General features: G+C 37.8%; 1 protein-coding gene and 1 long non-coding RNA gene across 2 annotated transcripts; one reads left to right on the top strand and one right to left on the bottom strand.

Annotated features, from left to right (window-relative positions):
• Window positions 1–374: 374 nt before the first annotated feature.
• LOC106910186 (uncharacterized) lies at window positions 375–1623 on the bottom strand. The gene is made up of 4 exons (XR_015761998.1): window positions 1460–1623; window positions 1312–1390; window positions 1170–1245; window positions 375–1098 (listed from the first exon to the last, which is right to left on the bottom strand). It is a non-coding gene; the product is annotated as an uncharacterized LOC106910186 (long non-coding RNA).
• Window positions 1624–2941: 1318 nt separating this feature from the next.
• Window positions 2942–12302, top strand: kcnk3b (potassium channel, subfamily K, member 3b). The gene is made up of 2 exons (XM_088002686.1): window positions 2942–3342; window positions 6416–12302. The coding sequence occupies exons 1-2, from the start codon at window positions 3060–3062 to the stop codon at window positions 7306–7308; spliced, it is 1176 nt and encodes a 391-aa protein (XP_087858812.1). The 5' UTR covers window positions 2942–3059; the 3' UTR covers window positions 7309–12302.
• The last annotated feature ends 424 nt before the right edge of the window (window positions 12303–12726 follow it).

Genomic DNA, 12726 nt, shown 5'->3' with positions numbered 1-12726 from the left:
TTTCAGTCCTTGAAATAAGTATTACTGTCTTTCATTATATTGTGTTTAAACAGTAAAAAGATAAGTTAAAATATTAATTGTGAATTTGTTCGAACATGTCAGTGCGTCAAAATATTCCAGTCATATTGTTTAGATGTATTTTAATGCCGTTAATTTACCTGTAATAATCTGACAGGAAAGAAGATGTGATAATCATTTCTGACTGACCATCAGGATTTGAGTAAGTTTCATATGCACTTGCGCTGGCTGCCCAACAGGTGGCAGTATATGGAGAGACGAACTCTTCGGATAGGAAAATTGTGCAGCACGTTCAGTTCAGTGTGTATCAAACAAATGCAGACTGAACCATAACTTTATTTCAATATATGTGTGGCAACACTAAGGTAGGGATCTGCTACTCTGCCCCTCACAGCAGGGTAACCAGAAGTTGTCAACAACGCCACCTTGGGAATTGCACCCAAGGAATTAGACTGCCAGTAGGCTCGAGGTTCGTGACCAAGGAGAACAAGACTTTTCCAAAAAAAATGAATTACATTTTATTGTTTCATGCAAAAGAATCACAACATAACACAATGGGAAGGGAGTGTACAGTACTGAGGCCTACCAGCAGGGGGAGGGCGGTCCAAATGGGAACTGGTTCCTAACATAAATGTATAAATCCAAAATAAATCACCCCAAACACTGGTGAACAGGCATTCAATCGTGAAGAAATCCCAACACCAGCCACTCGCACGACACACAGTTCCAGTCTCCCAGGAGGCCCCTCCCACTACCTTCAGCTCTCAGCCTGGAGACAAAAGGGTGGGGTTAAACAAGCAAATACAAAAAAACAAATACAATTTAAACTTGGCCAGAGACTAAAATTAGGTTACCTCCAACATAACCAATTAAAAATCATCCATGCTTTAATAGAATAGTCTAAAAGAATTCATGGCTGCTACCTGCAGCAAAGCTAGAGGCCACACAAATAGAATGTTCCAAAGTAAATTTAAACCAAAGAAAGCCCAGAACTAAGCAACTAAACAAAATGGTTCCAAAATCAAACAATGAAACAAAACAAAACAGCAGGGTCTCCAGTGAGCTGCAGCAGTGTCAGGGCTGGAATCAGATGAAAAGGTTAGTAGGTGATTTACAGAAGATGGAAGCCAGAGGAAACCATTGTCACTTACCAGAGCTGGATGACTTCACCTCAAACCAGAGGATCCTTTCCAGCCCATAGCAGGAGGATCAGCTTTCCAATATGTTCTATATATGAATAATTGTTATTTTTGGTGTTATGGAGCTGTATGGGTGCAATAAAACAATACATACCCGTTTTATGTGAAAACTGCACTGGGGAGGGTGAATTACAACCATACCCCAGTACCAAGCAGGAGACTTCCAGTGGTTTCTAGATTTAAACAATTCAAGTCAAACTCTGAATTTGTAGGTCTTATGTAGAAGGAGAAACATTACTTACTGATGTTAGGGCCTAAGACCTGCATGCTTTCCAAGCGACTTTCCCAACAGCGTGTGACCAAATGCCAGCATAAACAACCAGGTGAGATAGTCTCCCTTTATACTCTCCAACAATCATGCGGTGATTAGGGGCCCAGGTGTTCTGAATATTGGGGCAGGCTTCTTCCTGCTACATATGCATTTTTCAACAGCACAAAGGTCTGTAACTCTCACTACATTTAATTAAATTATTCACTTGAAAGCTGTGGATGTAAACATCACTGAGAGAAATGAGCTAAATCCAGCTCCAATCCAGTCGGTCCTAAATGCTGCATAGCGGAATGACAACACTGTGGTGATGTGCATTCCTCTGACGAGAGGCGGTTTTCCAACAGCTGAACTTTTAAGGTGCATCTGTGTAACTGTGTACATTGGATTGTCTATCTTCCAAAAATAACTAAAGTTATTTAAAATGTTTTAAATGTCTGCAAAGTCTTATTAAAAAAATCATAGGAAACAATATGAACCATTTCAAATGGTTTTATTGTTGTATATCCATACCCATCCAGTCAGTTTTACAGCGGCCACTTTGTGTTTGTTTCTCTCTGTTGACAGGGACTGAAAACATACCAAGACTTTAAAACCGGAACACTGAACCATGACTTTTGTGTACATTTGTAGTCCTAGCCAAATAGGTTTATACTGATATTATTTCAAACAATTCAAAATGCCAAACTCTTCCCCTCCACAAAATTCTAACCAAAAGTTTGTGGTAAAAGAGAAAACAGCCACTTCTACCCTCATCATTTGTTTTTAGCCTGACAAATACAGTTGAAACAATGACTGGGTTAATAATGACCCCAGAAAAGTTCCCTGGTTACTGAAAACTGGAGTACTTTTCTAAACACCAATGCCTACATACAAGCAAGGAAGCAGCTCTTGAAAACCTGCCCATAGTGGGGTTGGTTACCCAAACATGGTTTATTTTTTGCCCAGCAGTTTTCAGAGTGTAGGTCCACCTTTTACTGCCATAGATTCATTATATTTACAATAAAACAGTAAACAACTGCTGTTTAAATTAACATGGGTACTTTCCCAAAGATTATGGAAAAAAATTACAATTAGTAGGCGAATGACTGAGCCGAAGATGATCCATCAGTGTGAACTCTCCTCAATGTTTACATAGGGGAAGGATGGCCATCATCAGGTTGCTAGACGACCTGTGCAGCAAGAGGAAACAGGATGTTTAAATAGACACTGGTTGCTTTTTTTTTTTTTTTTTTTACATTACAGAAGATTATATTTACTAATGTGACAAACTTCTCGCCAAATGCTGAGGCGCTTTGTTTGTGAAAGCTAAGCGTTTAGATAGAGCTGCCACTCCAAAAAGTCTGTGGGATTGCCCTGCGTGTTTTTTTTCTTCTTCTTTTTCTGCCGTATCTAAATATAAGACGGTGACAAATAGTCCAAATAGCCTACAGTAGCAACCCAACTGTGATGTGGGGGTGGTGCGGCTCTATCTCCAAAAGTCTCCTCTGTTGGATCCGGAGTGCGTCAAGAGAAGGTCGCAGAGTGCCTCAGCTGCCGCGCGCGGCCGACTTTCCCCCTTTCATCTCGTTACCATGAAGAGACAAAACGCCAGGACGCTCGCCCTCATCGTCAGCATCCTCACCTACCTGGTGGTCGGGGCGGCCGTCTTCGAGACCCTGGAGTCCAAACAGGAGAAAAGTCACAAGAGGAGGCTGGACGCCAGGAAGTACGAACTCATGCGCAAATTTAACTTGACCAAAGCGAACTTCGAGGAGCTCGAGCTCGTCGTTTTACAGCTCAAACCTCACAAAGCCGGAGTCCAGTGGAAATTCGCGGGCTCCTTTTACTTCGCCATCACTGTGATCACGACCATAGGTGAGCACAGGTGAAACGATCCTTTCGGGGTGTCCCTCTAGAGTATTTCTTTATTTATTGTCGTGGTTTGTTTGTTAAAGAGGTATTTCATGAATTACTCACGTCGCGCGCCAGGTAAGACGGCGACTTCCCAGATTCAAACATTCTTTGATGTTTTCTGAGGTTAAAAAGGTGATTTTTTGCTCTTCAGCGTCTTTTCTGACTGACGTTTAGAGTTTGAGAACTAAAATCAGCGACTTTACGTAGAAAACTAAGGATTCTAATAATTAAAGAAAGTAATATTTGCCTTCAGTTAGAGGAATAAAGTTAACACAGGAATAAGGGTGGATTATTCCATATAACAAAATAAATCATTACTTCGAGAAGTAAATAAATTAGATATGCTAACTGAATGTGTTCATATATATATATATATATATATATATATATATATATATATATATATATATATATATATATATATATATATATATATATATATATATATATGTATGTATGTCTTTTCATTTCACCACATTTTAAGGGGGTATTTCTTCCCACCACACTATAAAAGTTACTCCGTTAACTTAATTTGGCTTAATTTTAGAGATACCCCAATCAGAGATTTTAAGGCCAATTTCAAATCACCGATTTCTTTGAAGCTTTGATATGGCTAAAATTGAGCTCTTAATAATTTCAGTTCAGTTTCAATAATGTGCAGGTGTGTTTTAGTTATTAATATGATGACCTCAGTTAGTGCTATGCATTTTCTGTGAGAGAGAGCAGTGGATGTTACACAGCTCTGTAACGAATCTGGATGTAGAGTTTACATTTTAAATTACTTGCGGTTCCAAGAATCCACAAGGAAGGTCACCCAAAATATTGTATTTATTTGTTTGCTTTGGTCAAACAAAGCCATGCTTTCTTTATCTCAATGAGTAGAATTTGTTTTATGACTGAAATATTATTTGGCTCTGCAAATCAAATAAATTTTAATATCGGGCAAGGATAAAAAGATAATGATTTCCATGTCGACTTGGCCTAGTGTAAAAAAGTAAACCTATGCTGGTTGAGCCACTCACTTTTTCCAGAATTTTTTTAGTTCACCAGTATTGGAGGCTTAACCTTTAACACTGGTGGATTTACATTCATTTTTCACTGCGTATTTTGGGTTCTCTCTGATTACTTCATCTAAAAGTCCAGAAGTGTTCTAGTTTCTTCAGAATAATAAAAGACTTAACATGATAAAATTGCTCTACTTTATACAAAAAAGATTAAATTAATCCACGTCCTGCTAAATTAACTTAGCATATTGATCATAACAGCTATAATGATGTTACCTATACCATATATGTATTGTTGTTTTGATACAGACTCATCAAAAATGTAGATTAAACAACAAATACATTTTGTAGGTGTTTATAAGAGGAGCCGCGCTGGGCTCATGTAGAAAAGTCTTCTCACCTCAGCTCTTTCTTTATCTCACTAAAAGGATATTTATCACTTTACTGTTTCTTTTACACTTATTCAGAAACTTCTTCAGAGAAAAAGTACTTTAATCCTGTTGTATTTTGGATCAGAACGTGTAAAATTTCACTAAACTCTTAAGAAATGTATAAAAATATAAACAAATCATCTGTTTTGTAAATATTTGTTGAGACTTTCATTCAGGTCAAAGCCAGATGGTATATGTACTTTAAAAAAATGTGTCTGATAAAGGTGTTGCTCAATATTTCAGACATGACTTTGGTAACCTCGATACTTGAGGTTGCCCAAGTTATTTTAAAAAAATAAATTCTATATTTGTATTTGTTTAAGTATTAAACTAACTGACCCAAAAATGTACCCTTAGTTGTTAAAAAAGCTTTTTCTGAGTGTAAAACGGTCTGAAATTATACTACATCCATCAACAAAATGGTTTAGCAACATCCTTGTTAGCTGTTTTGCTGCTGAAGCTCATTAATTATTCATGAGCGGAGGCATCCTTAGACCAAAGTCTCAACACATAACTAATTTTAGTGAAATGGAGTCGGGAACACATGATGGTGTTCATTCTCAAGCAGTTTTTAACTACTTTTAAAATGTAGTGATTAGCACCATTAGCTCAGTTAGTATCACTTACTGTAGTTGCACATAGTCTGCATAGCTAGGTTGTAAATATTCTTAACACGAGTTTTTCACAATTTCAGAATTATATAGTTGATGGTAGATAAAACATAAAGAGTTTAAGCCAGCTAAAACAAGAAAGGAAAGCAGCTATTTGATGTTGTAAAAGTCGCTAACTGAAATGATCAAACAATTTACTGACTCTGAAGGCAATAAAAGGTGATGTAAAAGAGATTAATCAGGTTGTGGAAATCTGTATGTTTACGACTGCAAATTATTACTATATACATATATTTTTCTGGTCATTTTAAAAAATATATTTCTTATTTTTAGATTTGTGGTTTCTATGGTTTGGTTTTTAAGCCTGAACTCCACTTAGGAACCTACAGAAAGTTACAGTGAAACGATTACTTAAACAAACTTTTTACCTACAATCTGAAATACAAACAAAAATAGACAATATAAATGCAGTGATTGATTTTATATTTACATTTTCTTGTGGCCCTGACTGGAAAGGGAGCAGCCAGAGGTGATTTGGCCTGGACAGGTAGGAAGTGGCTCCAGCTGCGAAGAGACGGACTCTGAGTATGGACTGAGCGGTACCTGAAGTGTTCTTGGACTGGAGAATTTCCGACCGTAGCATCTGCCGCTCACTGAGAAGAGTAAAACAATACATGCTTTCACAAGTCCCCCAAAAACTTCAGTAACAACAGGGAAAGTTGGTAGAATGGTTGGTAATTGATTAAAAAAATAAATAAATAAAGGAAGCTCGACAGGTCTGAAAAGTCACTTTCCATTGTTGATAGTCTAAATAAATCTAGGACTCAGTTTATGGTACTAAGAGTCTTGGTTTATAAGTGAGGATATTTATTATCTGACTGGTGTTACTTTAAAATGACCAATGAAAGAGATCCGAGATCAGTTTGTAAGACCCGTATGTTTGCCGTCCTGCACACTGTTACATATATGTGATGTACTCCCCTCTTAGGTTACGGCCATGCAGCGCCCAGCACCGACTCAGGGAAGGTGTTCTGCATGTTCTATGCCCTGCTTGGGATCCCGCTCACCCTTGTAATGTTCCAGAGCCTGGGAGAGCGCATCAACACGTTCGTCAGATACCTGCTGCATCAAGCCAAAAAGTGCCTGGGAATGCGTCAGACCGAGGTCTCCATGGCGAACATGGTGACGGTCGGCTTCTTCTCCTGCTTGAGCACTCTGTGTGTGGGTGCCGCGGCGTTCTCCCACTGCGAGGGATGGAGTTTCCTGCACGCCTTCTACTATTGCTTCATCACGCTCACCACCATCGGTTTTGGAGATTACGTGGCTCTGCAGAGGGACGATGCGCTGCAGAACGACCCGCGCTACGTGGCTTTCTGCTTCGTCTACATCCTCATGGGCTTGACGGTGATCGGGGCGTTCCTGAATCTCGTCGTGCTTCGCTTCCTGACCATGAACACCGAGGACGAGCGCAGGGACACCAAGCAGAAGGCCTTGATGACCGTGGGCAAGCCCCGAGGGGAGGTGGCTCGTCTTCTACCACTCTCAACCTCAACCTCGTCCACCGTCGTAGCCAACGACGCCACAAAGGCTAAAGATTTAAAAGGTGCTTACACCGAGGTGTTGCATTTCCAAACGATATGCTCCTGCTTGTGGTACAGAAGCAAAGAGAAGCTGCAGGGTTCCATACCCACCATGATCCCTCAGGAGATGACTTTCTCAGATGCCTACTTGCAGCAGAACAGTAACTGTCCTCACTACATGGATCCTGGATCAACAGGCTGTGTGTGCAGTCCACGTCAATGCACCAGCATAAGCTCCATAACAACAGGCCTACACATTCTGTCTCCATTCAATCTGTTTAAGAGACGCAGCTCCGTTTAGCCTTTCACAGCAGCTGATGACAACACTTAACTGCAACTAGATGTACGTGGTGCTACAATCCTGGTATTCCAAGAGTATAATGCGCAAAAAAAAAAGGAGTATGCACACAGCAAAGTCTTGATCAAATATGTAATGAAGACAGAACAGCCAACAGAGGGTTTCATTTTGAGGCTGTGTGTGTGTTTGTGTGTGTGCTCAACGGAGTTAGGTCCATCCGGTTCGGAGTCACTTGGGTCACGGCACATGAATGCAACGTGGTGCATGTTGCGCCTATCATATGGTTGGCCGGTGAAATCAACAGAGTGAGGTGATGGTGAAATGAAGAGAAACAAGTACTCAATCTTGTTTTCCCTGCAGCAAATAAGAACATTAACGAGCGCGGCATTACTTCCTAAATGTTTCCTTTATTCATTCTGTTCTTCATCTTTTACGTTTAGGGGCGAATCAATATATCCAGACAAGATTTTAGCAATACTGTTGTTATAAAGAATCTCCATTTTTGCTCAACAAATATAGCAAAGGTTTCATAAATCACTGTATTTCTCATTCTCTCTCTGTTATCAGAGTACAACATTCCAGTCAAGGTTTGACAATTATATATATTTAGTGCTTATCTCCGTCTAAGGTGACCCTGATGTGAACAAGAGATAAGTAAATGTCACCCTACTTTGTTAAAGATACTATGAAAAAGCCCTTTTTGCTTAATGGAAAGTAACTTAGTTAGCTTTCCATTAGCATCATTAGAGGCTAACAGTTAGCCAGATATGTAAACCTTTGCATTATATCAGTTTCTTTCTTCTATCACAAATAATGCCACACACATGATTTAAAATTTAAAATTGCTATAGGCTTCTTCAAAATAATTTTGGATTTTACCTACTCCATAGGGCAACTCAAGAACGACTTCCTTTTCTGCTGGTGTCAGACTTAAATCACACACTTTCATAGCAGGGGTCCAGAATAATCAATGGCACTTATTTCACCAGACAAGTCTACTGGCTAGGGGTTTTTTTTAGACGGGTGTTGATGAGAAATGCTGTGGCATTTTATGAACACCAGACTTCATGTCATACACCCTTACTTCGAAGACACAATACAGTTTGTGAGAATTTCTCACAGCATGTGACCCGTCAGAACTTTGCCAAGTCTGGAATAGTTGACCAACTTCATATGAGTCACATCTGTAGCTTATCCTGTCAGTGCTCTCCAACCAAATTGCAGGTGCTAGTCACAAACTTACGTAATTTGTCAGGTGGAAAAGTCTAAAAACAATGTGACCACTGACAATAACACACTGAAATATGTGCATTTTGTTTTTCTCTAAAAGTAAACGAAGTACCACTAGTTGAGTTTAATGAGATTCATCCTCAGTTTGTCTTAATGAGCTTGATGGCCCGTATTTACTGCAGGGTAAGGTGTCTTGGTTCATTTTCTTTCATTCATCTGGTTGACTGGTAGCTAGATGGTAGTAGTTAGACATTAGATGTTCTTCCCATATCACAAGGAAATCCCCAAAGCAGGAGCTGGAAGCAAAAAGGAACGCATTGCGGCTCAATAATTATCTGGCATATATCTAACATTTATGTACTGGATAATGGAAGAAATGTTTAATATAGAATTTTCTGTCAATCTGAAGAAATTTAAAATGGCTAGAAAAAAAACATAAAACACAGATGAGTATATAAGGATACTTCTATTTGATTTCTTGCCAACAGAAACCATAAATACACTCATTCTGATTTGTCAGGGATATTTTAAAAAATTCAAAGAAGATTCTTTTAAGTTATCATAAATAATAGTGTCTGTAGTAAAATGCTTGGTGCGCTTGTTGAAGAATAGAAGGCTAACAGCTAGTTAGTCCCATCCTAATTTTAGCTCTTTGGAACAATTCAAACTGAAACAATTATTATCAATTTGATACAATGCTATGCTCGTCGATATATAATTTGTACAATTTCACTAGGGATGATTGATATCAATTTTGTTGCTGTTTTCTCAAACTACATCTGTGTTACAATGCTAAAGCTACAACATGGAGGCTGCTAGCTGTATCAATCTGCCTTATCAGCTGCGACTTATCAATCGGTTCTTTCTAGTTAGCTTTCACCACCCAAACTACTTTACTCGCTTTTCTACAAACTTATGGCGATAAGACATCTTTCTGCTACAGGTATAATGAGCCTTGAAAATTGGATTGAGGTTAATTCTGTTAGCTAATTGTCATAGTCAGGTTAGCTGTTTTTGGCTGCCTGAGGTTATTATGCTAAACTAAGCTAATTATATGCGAACAGCAACTTAGAACTGCACAGTATAGCATATTACTGCAATTTGTTAATGCAATATCAATGAGGGCAATATTTGGTAGCTATAATTCAGGCAATAACACTTTATGTTGTGTGTCGACAGCTGAAATAGACTTTAATTGATTTAAGTTGTGCAAATTCTAAGATTCTAAAACCTGGCTTAACCCCAAACATTAATTTCATCACAATATCCAACAATAACTGATATTAGGAAAATATTATGTTTTCCTAATATTGTGCCACTGTATGTGCTACTATGTTTGGCAGTATACTATGCATACTTTGTTTTTCAGTCAAAAAAATCTATCTCCTTTTTCCTTTTAATATTTTTCATTGATGGCAACAACACAGAGGATAAAAGACCTGCCCAAACACAACCCACATTACACATAATGTGCACAGAGATGTGCAGATCACATCTGGAGAAAACAGTAGATTCAATTGTGTTTTGTTTTTCTTTTTTTGAGAGCAGTCTGTTGGGGCAGATGGGAGGGGGGTTACCATGTTGGTACAATGTGTAATTAGTTGGTTGTCAGTCACAGACAGCTTTGCTTGAATAGACGGAATCGGGATGATTGATGGATAAGAAAAAAATTCTCTTTCAGCTAACGTCTCACGTATTCCTGGGTACAATTTGGTGGTTTGTCAGTGGGTGGCATGATGCAGAGTCACATTCGCTTCATTTCGAGGAGGAACAACTGAATTTTAACCCCCGAAGATGAATTATTTCGATTTGCTTATCATTGTATTCTATGACTTTACAAATAAGCAGCTGACAAAATCAATCAAGAGGACAAGCTGTAGTCATGTTAAAGAGAAAGTACATCCTCTTTTATCACTGTTTTCATTATTACTTCAACAGATGACTGGATGTTTTAAACTAAGCATCTTTGAGTTGGTCTCAGCTATTCAGTTGTTCTAGAAATCTTGTGATAAATTCAGTTTTTAACTTTTGAAATTTGCCGTTGGAAGAACCAGCGAATTGCCAGATCTGCTGCTGTAATCAAGCTGGTCAGATTTGCTCTTCATCAGGTAATCTTCAGCATTTCATTTAGTAACGGCAGCTACGTTCTCTTTTCTAGTACCAGAAATGGTGCGCTTAATTTCCTGTATTACACTATTCTGTTTTGACTTTAAGTTTGTTTAATACATAACAATAATATGATATGTGTTGGGCATTTTTGTGGGGCGGTCTATTCGCCCCGCTGCTTTTTTGTACTTTTGCGGTTTTGATCCTTTCACATCAAACTTTTTTGGGTACAAAATGGAGTCACACGCCTCAGTATTGTTCATCCTGGTCATTGTCGGTTTGTACCCACCCAGGGGCATTTTACTGTTGCTGTGGCAACCAGTGTTTTACGTAGTGGTTTATTTAATCTGCTCATAAGATGTTGATATGTGACTCCAGTAAATAACTACTGGCAGGAGTTTGTTTAGATTTACTTTAGACTGACCCAAACTAGGATCAAAACCAAAACAATGGAAGTAAGGTGTAATACAAAGTTGTCAAAAATATTGCAAGTAGAATTAAAATACACATGAGATTCAAACATATTTATAATCACCTCTATTTATGAAAATATTTAACTGTGAAACATAAACAAACTGATACAGAAAGTGCTCAAAATGACTTGTTTTAGACAGAAAGAAAGGCGCTTGGACACAAAATGGCGGTATGAATGAATGAAGGCATGAACCAACCTGAAAGTGTGTTCTGGATTTAAAATTCGATTAAAACACTCTTAGAGCTGCTGAGGTCCAGATTTATGTCACGGTTTGACCGTTTTGTAGTTTTCCACAAGGGTGTACTTTCTATTTATCACCATGACGACAGATATGGAGATACATCGACTAAACTAGTAAAACTAAACTAAAGGATTACAGGCAAGAAATCGTTTTTACTACAAATTAACCCTCTCACCTTTCAATTTCAGTCATTTTTTTCATCTTTGGGAATGAGGGAAAACATCAAAATATCTTGTAACAACTCGGTAGGTTACGTTTTATCTTTGGAATCCAACAACATTCATCTTAACAGCAAATAACATACATAAAAACATACATTGGTAAAATTGCCTTGAAAAAGTTATCAAGTTTACTCTGTTGTAGATCTCTGGGTTTGTAGAAATGTTAGAAATCTGTGCTTGGATTTTTTTTTTTAACTTTTATTTATTTTTAGTAATTTAATGTATTTTACTGTTTGCTTTGTTGGGTGAAATCTGGGAGTCTAATAGACTAAACCGGTGCACGTATTACATGCAAATAACAAATGATGTGATGTCTCTTCAGAAGATGAAATCATGTAGCAGCATCAACCTGTTGTGCTGGACTGACATACACATTTTACATATGATTATTAAAGAAAAGAAACTTATGCTTTTGATTCTTTCACCTTAAAAACAATAAGGTAAAAAAAAATACTTGAGCAGTGACTGGAGGTATATTTCAGGAACATTAATCATACATTTTACAGGCCTGTACATCAGCAAGAGCAGTGAAATTAGAAATAAAGTTCATAACCCCAAAGAGGTCTCTCCCACTTCCTCATATTTATTTGACAACAGGCAACAAAAATGTTCTTGAAGCTTTGGGAGAGAGAACCAAGTCCTATGTTCTTGCAGATTATTTATTGGCCTTAAATCTCTCAACAGTAAAACATGAATATTTTGCCAATAAAATGACTGGTATTGAGTTTTTTGTTGATGTTTTTTTTTAATGACTTGATAAATTCTGATGTAATATAAGATGCAAACATGTTTATAATTACATTTTGTAGAAGGGAGTCTCATACAGTTGTGGCAAAAAGAAAGCATATCAGTTTTAGAGATTTTCAAACATAATTAATTACCTGGTTAGTCTGACTTGGAATGAATTGGTGTGAGATTCACAAGTGATGCCCTGAATAAAAAAAGGCTGCGTTACCATGCAATTTAACATTTCAGAAATAAGTTCACACAGTGGAAACACAGCAATTAAAAAAAAAAAAATCTCGTTTGTCAATAAAAAATTTAGTTGCTAGGATGACGTGGTTGTCTAGGCCAAATCGAAATTGGTTAATTTAGCAAAACTACAATGGAAACACTTTTCGCGTCACACAATGTCACATGATCAACAA

The sequence above is a fragment of the Poecilia mexicana genome, unplaced genomic scaffold, assembly GCF_051168715.1.
Source record: "Poecilia mexicana isolate PSO_F unplaced genomic scaffold, ASM5116871v1 scaffold_22, whole genome shotgun sequence".
In the NCBI taxonomy this organism is placed as follows: domain Eukaryota; kingdom Metazoa; phylum Chordata; class Actinopteri; order Cyprinodontiformes; family Poeciliidae; genus Poecilia; species Poecilia mexicana.
The sequence above is the reverse complement of the archived record's forward strand: the minus strand, read 5'-3'. Positions and strand labels throughout refer to the sequence as shown.